This window comes from Eretmochelys imbricata, chromosome 15 (genome assembly GCF_965152235.1).
Source record: "Eretmochelys imbricata isolate rEreImb1 chromosome 15, rEreImb1.hap1, whole genome shotgun sequence".
Classification (NCBI taxonomy): domain Eukaryota; kingdom Metazoa; phylum Chordata; order Testudines; family Cheloniidae; genus Eretmochelys; species Eretmochelys imbricata.
In genome coordinates this window covers 26739318-26751741 of record NC_135586.1, presented here as the reverse complement: position 1 = coordinate 26751741, position 12424 = coordinate 26739318, and the positions used below count along the sequence as shown (strand labels likewise).

Here is a 12424-nt window from a genome sequence, read left to right as displayed (position 1 = left end):
TGGCCCTGTTAATTTTAAGTGTAGTGGCAAGACACCCACGAGGAGACGTCAGCCGGACAAAGTGGGATGCAGGGTTGGAGAGAGCGAAGCGGGTCGGGGAAGAAAAGCAGATGGGAGAGTCGTCAGCATGAGGGTGATAACTGAAGCCAAGATCACTTTCTGTGGTGAAGGTGTATTGGGGGAAAGAGGGTGGTGGCACGGACAGCAACGAGAGAGGAGCGGAAGAGGAGTACCATCACCCATCGAACGAAACCCTAAAGGAAGCCCAGAATTTTGACATGCCCCCCCCGGCATGCACCCTGACCAGCTGTATGTTAAATACCAGAGCTGGGATTTGTTCATGCACAAGGGTACCATGATCAAAGGGGTCCAAAGCCACCAAAGCTCAAAAGTCGTCCTCAATAAACATCAGCCTGCTTAATGGCCCTCTCCCAACCAGACTTTTCTGCCATATTACTTTGTCAGCCTTACCCCACCTATCGACTTGATTCCTCATTGAACTGCTGCATTGAATCACTGAGGATCAATGGGCCTGGGTCCCAGGAGTCTGCCTTAATCTGCCCTTTGTGCATTGATATAATGTTAACCCTTTGTAGGCTGCAGACTGACAACCAGCCTTCTAACCTTTCTTTGGTCTGAAATTTGGAAAATGGCAGCAATGATAGGGTTAAATGTGGGTGCAGATGAAGAACAGTACATTGCCACACACAGAGGTTGAGGTTCTATACAGGGGAAGCAAGAAGGGTCCGTAAAAGGAGGGTGGAAAGCTGCCATCATTGGGAGCAGCAACCTCCTCTGGGTTCCTTATATTTTTATATTTTGCAAGCATTTGCAGGTGTGCAACTGGAAGAGCACCCTAAAACCAAGCACAAAGTCCCCGTTATTCAGCGAAGACAGACAACGATGCCTAGAAAAAGCAGGGACTGGGTTTGGAGTGTGGTGCTCATAGGATTGCTGGGTGGCTCCACTCTGTGGGGCAGGCTGTTGCAGAAACTCCCGTTCAATAGGAAGGTCCACATGCTAGAGTTAGGGGGTTCATTCTGCCTAGTTGTGCCCTGGTTTGCTCCTGAAGAAGAGAGAGATGCTGCCAGCCTCTGAAAGGGATTAAATTTTGGTGTGTGCGCTTCAGAATAAGACCCAGCAGAGGTAAAGGGGTAAAAATAGGGTTTAATATCGAGGGAACAGTAAAGGTGACAAAGCCCTTTCCATTATATTAGGGTTAAATGCAAGCTTGCTGGGCTTTGGAAAGCCTTCACATGTTTAGCCCTTTAGCTGCCAATGACTGCAATCTCAATGGTGCTTGAAGGACTAGTGTTAGTTACATTGGGGCATTGGCGATTTATGTACCTGGCATATGGAGCAGCACACATACTGTGTGTTGCTTCACTAATCAAATAGGGAAGGAAGAACCCAAGGATTAATATTTTGAGGGAGTCCTTCCTGTGCCCCTCCACCCGAAATCACATGCTAACTGGTGTGAACACATCAAGAACTGGGAGTTTGTTTTAAACTTTAGATTGTATGATGGAATTCTTTGTTTATTGAAACTAAGCATCTTTCCTCACAGCCACATCTAAAGTACATTCTGGTTCTTATATGTTTAGAACTACTTAATAAGTTCGGTTTATAAACCCTCTTCTTTACTTTGGCTGCATGAGCAGCTGTTAGGATCCAGGATCAAGTTTATACGGGATAGTAACTGCACCTTAGTCTTAAAGAGATCCTCAACTGACCTTTATTTATCATCTTATTTTTACTCTGCACTGTTTGGAGTAAACTTTTAAGAGTTAAAATGTTTTAAAATGGACTTTCCCCCCTAAATTTAACAAATAAATTACCTTTTTCTTTTTTTTGTAAATGAAATCCAAGCCAAATTGGCTTTCCCTTATTGGTAAGATAAACACAGCTCTGGAATGTGATTGCTAAACTAACCTGAGCTCCCTCTGCTCGCTGGCTAGCTCTGCAGCAGTGGAACAAAAATATGGCAAAGTTGTGCATAAACCCTGGGTCTTATATTTCCTGATCACAGTAAATTTAAAGGAGCACAATCCAGAGCAGGTATCACCCAGCTGATCAGAGTTTTAAAGTAGATTGAATTTTGGCTCAAATTCTTGACTGTGTGTCTAAATGAATGTGCTGCTGAGAAGTTGAAAGGAATTCAGTTTTTGTATGGTTTGTATTCACACTTGTGTATCAATTAAATGTGGATTACAAACCTTCATCTTCATCGTCCACAGACGTGGAGGGCCTGATTCTCTTCTGATCTCCTGCTGAGGCAGCTTCAGGCGGCTCCTTTCTCTTCACCTGAACAAAGAACAGAATTAGCATTTCTAAAAAGGTACGCAGAACTGAAGAAACCAACTTTCCAAGCAGATCCCAGCTGCTTTACTTTGCTAGCGTCATGACGGGTTGGTTTACACTAGAAGTGCTGCAGCTGCATCACTGTAGCACATCTGGTAAAGATGCTCTATGCCAATGGGAGAGAGCTCTCCAGTCGGCATAATAAATCCACCTCCATGAGTGGCAGTAGCCATGTCGGTGGGAGAAGCTCTCCTGCCGACACAGCACTGTCCACACCAGCTCTTAGGTTGGTATAACTTACATCGCTCCGGGGGTGGCTTATTTACACCGCGGAGCAACATAAGTGGTAGCGTGTACACGCCCTAATGCTCAGAAAGTGTCTGACTTCAAGAGCTGTTGATCTGTTTGTTTTGCTCACAAATAGAATTGAGTTGTCAATGAAATTCTGCCTCCCAATTTGTATTAAATTTCAATGCCAGCAGGTTGCATTGTTACCTCTAGGTACTAAAATATACGAAGATGTGGAAAAACGAAAGGGAACCTGAGACTGAGGGCTTGTCTACTCACCGTGCTGGAGTGCAGTGAAGACACTACCTACACTCCGTCAGCATAGGTACTCCACCTCCCTGAGAGGCAGTAGCTATGTCGACTGGAGAGGCTCTCCTATCAACATAGCGCTGTCTATGCTGGAGGCTGGATTTCCCATACGCCCAAGGAACGTAGTTAAACTGACATAAATTGGTTGCTAAAGCAGGGAAGTTGAGACAGCTAAAGAAACTTCAAAGCAAGGTTAGCTTTAAATTAGGACTTGAAGACACCCTTGAATCTTTACTTTATTACAGAGCCAAACTGCTGAGTTCAGAAAAGTGAATTACTCCCCACTTCTCTCACCAAACCACTGTCCATTTTCCCATGCTTGTGCCTCTTGACTGGTGGCAGAAGTGTCATGATTCTTTTGGAAAAGACTTTCAGTCCAGTTCGGTAAACTCAAAGAGGGGTAGGTACTGAGACCTTCCAGGCATTAAGGTTCAGCCACCACAACTACAAAGCATCAAAACAAATTTACAGTTTCAGACTTCAGGAATTTAGGTATGCTCCACTCCATTGCTCTCATCTCTCTTTCTTCTAGCAGAAGATAGAAATAATAACCTAATAAGATAACCAACTTGGTCTCTCTCACTCTGGCTGCACAGGGTATTGTGCATTTTTCATACTTTGCATATTGCTTGCAGCATTTAATACCCAGACGTGCTTAATCAGAGACGCAGTGGGGCAAGCATATTTTGCAAGCAGTCTTCTAACTCAACTCCTCCATCCCCAGCCACATTTTAAAATCGGCATGTGTAAAATCCAGAATTGTTCCTGCTAACATGAATTAAGCCATTTGCCTGGCAAAACATGCTTGAACTGTGTTACAAAGGGATCTAGGCCCAAATTCCACTCTGGTGTAAATGGGTGACAACTCACTGAAGTAAGCAGAGTTGCACTTTCCACACCTGTGTCAAGTCCACCTCCTGATCTAACATGGTTTAAAGCTGCCTTGTCTCTTCCATGCTGACCGGTAACTGCGTATAACCCAGCCTAGCAGAAACCCTGTTTTTTTCCAGCAGTGCTGAAACTTTATTTCCTAATAAAGGTCCCCCCAGTTTTCACTGGGATGAGGTTGGGGTCCGAGCATTGCTACAGAGCGGCTCTCATTAATCAGAGTCACACAAGTGGTGTCAAAATGTTAAGAGAAACTGACACTAAGGAGTAGGGATCCCCCTCACCAAAGATTTCAGGTGCCATTAAAAGCGAGGGAGGTTGTTAGACAAGAAACACAGTAGAAAAAAGTGAGAGTGTCGGGATGTGGGGATCTGGACAGAAAAAGGAAGGCAGCATCTATACTCTGAATGCTCAGCCAGGGAAGACTACTATTGTTTTCTAACTCATACCTTGAAAGATGGCAGCCGGATGGCCCCTCGTAACCCAATGCCCAAGCCAATTCCCTCGTAGCCTAGCCCTTCTCCTTTGTTCCAGTTCTCCAGGAGGCAGGATGTAATTCGATCCTTTGGCTTCGGTTTTTCCTCATCTTTATTTTCACCAGACTTCACTGGAGTGAGCGATGCCTGCATAAAAGAAACAACATTTAAAGAGGCAACAACACCCTGGTGGGTATGCAAACACTGGAAATGCCTCAAATACCCCGGGGAAGGACCATCACCTATTCAGGCTTTAGCTTCTCTAAAGACAGCATCTTCTGAAAGGTGCACCATTATGTCACATGTGCTTAAAGTGGGTGTGGGGGTGTGTGTGTGTGTGCACACGTGCAGACGAGTCCTTTAGAAAATTTGAGCTTTTGTTCACGCCTCCCTAGCATACCAATGTTGAGGCCTATCAATGACAAATACAGAACATACGTGTTCAAGTTTCCATTGGTCAGGCTTGACCCAGATGAATCAGGGATAAGAATTGTATTAGGTCATCTAAGTCACTTCTCTACCAATGCCTCAATCATCAAAGAGTTAAACAAAACGGGATCAATCTGAGGGAAACTTTAGGACAACCAACACTGTATATGCAAATAAGTCCTTAAAAGACATCACAGTCCAAAACCAGTAAGATAAGACAAAATGCAGAGGAGAGGGGGAATTAGGGGGAATCAGTCTTGGGGAAATAGGGATCGCACGCAAAGGCTCTCAGAACTGCCACCACAACCAGACACTTTAGCATAGATGAACCTCTGACGCTTGTGCAAGGAGTTGCATTCTGAACTGGAAAAATGTCTACCTCAGTTCAACATACCTCCTTGGAGGGATGGATACAGTCATAGACCGGTTAAATGATTTGAGTAGAGGTTTTCCCCATTTGCCGTTTGTTAGAATTGCTTGACACTGGTTGTCCTGATCCTTTTGTAATGGGATTCCACGCCCCCTCCAATTTATGTATGTGCATGGACATGGATATGCTAGGTTCATATTGTATGTTTCCCTCATGCATATTGGGATACATAGACTGATTTATTATTGTAGGGCTACTTATGAGAATTAGCATCAAAAGAAATTTTTCAGTGATTTAAAAAAATTATATGGATTTACAAACAAAAGGGAAAGAAAATAAATCAAGCAAATCAGCCCAAAATTTGATCATCGATGTCAATTGTATCTTTTCAAATTGTGTCTTGCAGATGAATTATATGTTATACACCCAAGAGCCTACAGCTTGATGTCTGGAAACCATCAAGGCCTTAAAGACTTATAGAAGGGAATTTTTTTTTTTAAAAAGTGATCCACTTGTCAAGGGAGTAGAGGCAAGCAACGGTCCAATGCCATTTGGCTGTCTACATCAGCTTCAGGATCCTGTCCAACAGACCGTAACACTGCTAATATATCCAGATAACCCATGTTGGGTTTCTGGCATGTCTGGGGAGCACTCACTGTTTAAAAGGGATGGAAAAATGACCTGGCTACTCTTCACATGAAGAGAAGTCTTCTTCCATCTTGGATATTAAGAAGCTATTTCTCTGCACAAGAGGCACTAACTGCTCTGAGCAATGATGATAGTGGATCCTGCTGGAAAGCACTCGAGCCACACAGGCCTTTTTGGGACTGACCAGGTACCCGGTGTCACACTATCCTCTCTCTGGTGAATCTTGCTTCTGGAAGCCACCACAGCAGTTCTGATGAAGGAAAGCAGTGAACATTTTCAAGCCTTGTTCCACATACTGTGCCAGATTGAGCCATGCTTCCTAAACCCTCTGAGGTGCAGTTTAAAACAGCAGGTGTTTCCAAGTCTTGACAAAGTGAATGGGCAGTACTGCCAAGTTCAGAGCCCGTTTTAGGTCTCCCTAATGCCAGGTGCTGGAACCACAGCTACCACCTTTAGAGAAACTAAGAATTCAGTACCCACATTAAAATAAAACTGGAAAAGCATGTGCAGGAGGAACTTGTGAGGAAAATAGGCAGCTTAACAAGAGAATACATTTCTACCAATGAGCCAGAATCTATAATACTCCAAATCATACTCTCTCAATCAGAAGTCAATGAGCAAGCTAACGTTCAAGCTGCCTGAATGGCTCCTGGATCCTGAACAGAACCACATGTGGACCACCAAGGAGGATACTACTCATTTTTTTGAGACAGTTCCATTATTGAAACAGATTCACGTTCACAGCCCAGAAACCTACAAATGTTGATCTTTCTGAGCTGTGTGAAACTACATGAAGTAACTGAGTTACATGTGTACCTGTGAAGGACCAATGTTCTGCTGGACAAGACTAATTAATTTTAGATGGGTTAGAGAAACCAATGGCCTTAATAACCTAAACCAACTTTATTAGACTTCATGTATTAGCAGACAGAACTAATAAGTGACTTTGGACCTTTTAATTAAAGATTCTTTCTTTTTTAATTTAAGGCAGAATATTGCAGAGCTAGGATGATGAGAGTCAAAGAAAAGCTAAGTGTTCCTTTTTAGTTAGGAGGGTCAAGGCCCATACTGATAAAAAGCCTCAGAGGCCTCCAAGCCCAGATAATATAGAAACAGCAAAATCTTTAAAATGAAACATATTAGGCACTCAGAGACTTGATAGACAAATCTACAGTCTCACTTTGACAAGCTGCAGCAAAGCACGGCTCATCCAAGGTAGGTGTGGATGGGAAAACTCGATCCAACAGGTGGAGAAGAGAATTCAAACCTTTTCAAGATTGGAGCTCTAGACCTCGTGGGTCGGGAGGCGTCAGGATCAATGTGCAGCTGTCTCAAGAAGTGGGGACTCTTGACAGCTTTTAAGTGAAGGATATAGGATTTACTTCTGATTGGATCTTCAGGAATGGATTTCTAAAATTCACTCTGACCCATCCCATGATGAGGCTTCACAAGCATTATCTGAAGATCAATTACTTCTACTGCTGTTCATCGACTAAACTGGTCAAAGTTTATTGTCATCAATGAATACAAAATACAAGTTCAGCTCATATCTGCTAATACAGAACAAGCCTGAGGAGGATAACAAGCAAGGAACACAGGTAATACTAGATTAACTTTAATAGGCCCAAGTTACAAGATCAAAATGGCTTGTCTAGACCACTAGACCTTGCTGGACAGCAGTCGGCAGGTTGGCTTTGGAGCTCTAGTTCTGGCATAGCATCAGGTTATTAATTAATTATTATTATTTACATTACTGTAGTACTTAGGAACCCCAATGTATTATATGGGGGTCAGTACAAACACTGAACAAAAGACTGCCCAGGTGAACTCGTCAAATGGACTTTTCTGATAGAATTCAATGTCACTACACAGTAATTGTTACACTGCAACAGAATCCTACTGGTTCATCCAGGGTGGATCCCTGCACTGGCCAGTACTTGAGAGGAAGGTTTGAACCCCCCATAATTCACCTAGCTGTATGATATTTATACATAGCGAAGTGCCAACAAAGATTTCTCAGATCCCAGCCGATGTTCAGCTCACACCCTGCAGCATCAACAGCCCTGCTCCTTCTGATCCTAGTTAGCATAACTGCAATTCTGTTTTCATAAGAGTGTAATTTTATTAATCTTACTAGACTATCAAACTTTTCCATATCCTGTGGCAGTGAGTCTATGCAGATTGTGTTTAGAAATATTGCCTATGCTGAATCAGGCTGTAAGTTCCAGGAGAGCGAAGAGAACACGACAGTTAGCGGTGGCAGAAGTGTATAAAATAGACCGAGCGGCCATTGAAGAGCTCTGCCGCCAGTTGCTTATGTTTGGTCACTTCAGGGTCTCATTTAAGCCAGCTTCTCAAATTATCCCATTTCCCTTTATGCACCCACTAGCTAGCTTTGTGCTGCACTCGTTCCCTTGTTAACATGAGGGACCTCATCCCTGATACATGCTTCTCAGCAAGAAGTGAACGTCTTGAGTATTAATCAAGGAGAGAGGCTTGGTTCTGGATGCAAGTCATTTAACCCAGCACTAAAATGCAGCAAAATGTCTGAGGTGGAACACGGCAGCTGGAAAGGAAGTGAAGAACACCGCATCCAGCTCAAAGTAGAGGACTCCTCCTCAATGGCAAAGTTAACACCTCACGTCTTACAAAAAATGCCATAGGATCTCAAGTAACAAGTTATGAGGACCGTGGCTCTATGTTACGTCTGAAAGTCTAATTTGCAGAATGTATCTGCTGCTATTTTACTGCAAATCACTGCAACAAATAGTAGATTGTAAGAATTTAAGTTTTGAGGCTCTTAAATGTCCTATAATGCTAGCTTTTCTCTTAAAGGGAGCAATTAGCCAACTACTAGCTGATACAATGTTCATTGCATGGGGTACAGTTTAAATCCTCTGAGCAAGATTCAGACAGTCTTCACAAAATCCCTATAATTTCTAATCGACTAAGGCATATACTTAGCCTTCATGTTAATGGCAGTCACACACCTGTGTTGGAAAGTACACACCTGCCATAAGCAGGTTCAAGTCCTGGCACAAAATAATGCATGCCTACAGATCTTTATCAAAATAAAAATAAAAATGTCTGCTCTCGGAGTAACCTTCCCAGAAGGGAAGCTGATATCAGAAAGTGTTGGTACTGGTGGAGCAAAACTTTCAAATATTTGCCTTATATTTGGCTCTGGTTTTGGAGCGAAGATCCAATTCTATTTTAAAGGTTAACAAAATTCTCGAACTTTGTCCAGCTGATCTAAAAGTCTGACGCTCTAATCACGTCCCTATTGGAGCAAGCTGGGAGTGCCCAGATGAGCCTGGGTTTCTAAGGCCGGAGGAGATGTCTCTACTTCTTGAAAGTTTTCCTAAAGTTTTCCAAAATGAAGGCATTTCATAGATGTATGTGCTTAAAATGTTCTTCACCTGGCTTTCTCTTCAGGAGCAGCTATCCCAACCACAACACTGCTCTAATAAAAGAATACTGGTGACCACTTTGGCACTCGAGGCTATGGTTATATAATTAAAACACCCTTAAACAGATTATTAACAACAAGAAGACACTCAAAGGTTGAGTTGTCCTGGAGAAAGTTCACTCTTTTGCCTGTGCAGCATACATCTAGGGAAGTGCCCTTTTGCTAGTGCACAATCTAGAAGTTAAGGAACAGGCTTATTAAGTCAACTAGAGCCAAATCCTGGTCCTACTCAAGTCAAATGAGAGTTTTCCCCACTGATTTCACTGGGTCAGGATTTAGTCTAGGATTCATCCCCTCCAATTTAAATTTTAATGGGACATCTACCTCTTTTCTTGGAAAGCTATTCTATTGTCTCATTGCTCACCCTTTAGGACCTTTTCCTGATATTCATCTTTAAGTTTCCTCTAATTTGATCCCCACATTTTCGCTTGCCCACACCCTACCTTGGAACACCTTAAGCCCTTCTTCTCCAGAACCATCTGCACAGCTGTAACATATGAAACATTAAGAGTTCCTACCTTTGCAAGACGTTCTTTCTTGTCCCACCAGTCATCAAAGGCTCTGAATGCTACCACCTCGACCATTTTCCGGTTCAAGTCCCTTTTCATAATTGCTTTTAATTCCTTCACAATCACCAAGAGGACACCATCCACAGTAGCCTTATGCGGATCCTCCTTCTTCGGCACATAACCCGGTGGTGGGACCGAGGGGTCAAACTTGGGCAGCGGCGGCCATTGCTGCCCCCGGCCAATAGCTGCCCCCATCGAGAAGGGACGGTAGGGAGGGAGATTCACAAACTGCATCCGGCTTCCCATAAAAGGTGGGTACTGGTATGTGTTCTGCCCCTGCATCATGCGGCTCAGCATCTGAGTTTGCATCTGAAAGGACATTGGCATGCCGCCCCACTGGTTGCCCAGGACATTTATCATATCCACTTGCATGACGGGAAACATGCCAGGATGGAATGGAGGAAGTGGAGGCAAGATATGAGGCGGTGGGACCCCAGGTGGCGCAGGAAGCGGAGGTGGTGGGACAGTGACAGCTGGATGAGTTGGTGGAGGTGGTGGTGGTAGAGGTGGCGGCATTGGAAAGCCTGGTTGGGGTGGGGGTGGGGGTGGAAGTGGAGGGAACCCTGGTGGGGGCATGGGTATCGACTGAGTCATCACAGCAGAGTTGCTAACAGAGGAGTTCACCACAATGGTTTTGGCACATTCTGCACTGGTGATTGGTGCAGAATTCATTTCATCGTCAGATATTTCCATGTCCTCCCCTGAAGAATGCTGACCCTGGAAGAAAGGGGAAGAGAAACACATTCCTTTAACGTAAGTTACCTTTACACTGGTTGCTTGGAACAAGAGCCACATTACTGACATTTTAATTATAATTGGATAAAGGAAAGTGATGTACTGGAAGGTGTGTCCCACTGAGCACGTGGAGTTTCACTTAAGCCATTCTGTTTCATGTCAGACTACACACAGAACCTCCAGGAAGTGATGAGGTAGAAGCTTTCTAACAGTGAAACAGCACTAGCCAGCTGAATAGCAAAAATTGGCTTCTATGCAACATAGTAAACGCTGCCCCCATATTTTGTTAAGCACCTACAATCCCACTTCGGTGTGCAACACAATCTCTTGCTGACACATAGTACTGATAGAGAACACAATTTAAAAGAGTAACTAATCTACCTTACACTATCCAGCAAGTCAGTGTTTCCATTTTTTAAAATCATAATCCCCTGACCTTAGCAGCTAAATATTTATTGTAAGTAACAGGCAGAGATGTGAGTTTCATATTAATCTTTGCAACTGTTACAAATATGCCCTAGGACAAAGTGTTTCAGACTGAGAAAGGAGCTCCGTATCTACTTTTCCAATTATCTTTGATCCTCACAGATTGAATCCAAAATTCTCAGAGGTAGGGGACTGGGGAGAGACACTGACCCAGGGCATGTCTACACTTGGAGCTAGGGATGTGGATTCCCAGCTTGAGTAGACATACTGAACTCGTTCTCAGGCTAGTGCACTAAAAACAGTAGCATAGCCACAGTAAAAAAGGCAGCAGCAAGTGTGGGCATTGGGTAGCTCCAAGGGCAAACCCGCTCAGGCCTCATGGGTACCTGCCACTGCCTGTCCTACTTTGGCTACACTGTTATTTTTAGCATATTAGCTCAATGAGAGCTAGCGTGAGTATGTCTACTTGAGAAGAGAATCACACCCCTATCTCCAAGTGTAGACAGAGCCCAAGTTTCTGAACAGACAGACACTCTACAAAACCATATGGAATATGGATATAGATATTTTGTATAAAATGCAAAACCTTCGTTCCACCTCCACCCCCACCAAAAAAAACCCCATTCGAAGTCAATGGTGCTATTATGTAAATAGATTAACATACCCCAGGGCACCTGGCTGCTCAGAGATTCAGAGTACCAAGAATTGCCTTTGTAAATTGAATAGAGCACAACAGCAATCGATCAGCTAGACCCATTCTAGATATATTTCAGAATAGCAGCCATGTTAGTTGTAGTCGCAAAAAGAAAAGGAGTACTTGTGGCACCTTAGAGACTAACCAGTTTAGCTATAGTTGCACTTAGCAAACACGATCTCAGCTGCCTATTATACTGGAAAGGCATTTTAGGCTTGGAGTCACACAGGAAGCAGATGTATGCTGTCCCATCCCTCAGAGGATAAAAAAAACATTAAAAATTCCAGCAGAAAAATATAGGGGGTGGAAGAGGTACTCAACACTCAGAGGCCATTTTTCTGGAATACTTGATCAGGGCAAAGCTGCTTGTTAACTGGATCTCAGTTAGGGCCAGAGTGACAGCACCTGGTCCTTGGCCCCATGCGGGGAAAAAAAAGAAAAGAAAAAAAAGACTTCAGTCTCCAACTGATCGCTTATTTCCCTCTGCATCCACTGCCTGAGGCACAACTGGACCCACTGCCTTATTATTTCTTGCAAGCAGTTCCTTCTTCCCAACCGCAGTGCATAAAAAGGCAAAACAAACAGCTTGCATGTTGCCACAAGCTGCCCTAAATACAGAAACCGCCCCGCAAATCTAAAGACACGGACTCTGCTGAAGCACAGTAGTTGCGGCTGTATTTTTGCCGCAACAGTCAAGGGATTCGTGGGTTCTGTGATTTTTGTGGGGTTGTGTTTTAAAAAAAAAAACACTGGGATATTTGCACATGGGTGGATGAGCATGTTGGCAAAACAGCTGAATCGACTGCACTCTGACTACACGGA

General features: G+C 43.6%; 1 protein-coding gene across 1 annotated transcript in view; it reads right to left on the bottom strand.

Annotated features, from left to right (window-relative positions):
* SETD1B (SET domain containing 1B, histone lysine methyltransferase) overlaps positions 1 to 12424 on the bottom strand; it is a 70433-nt gene that overhangs the window by 23260 nt on the left and 34749 nt on the right. Inside the window, exons 7-9 of the mRNA XM_077834609.1 lie at positions 9697 to 10464; positions 4236 to 4409; positions 2217 to 2304 (exon numbers count right to left, since the gene is read on the bottom strand). Coding sequence (XP_077690735.1) covers positions 2217 to 2304; positions 4236 to 4409; positions 9697 to 10464 — 1030 coding nt within the window. The remainder of the gene's footprint in view (positions 1 to 2216; positions 2305 to 4235; positions 4410 to 9696; positions 10465 to 12424) is intronic.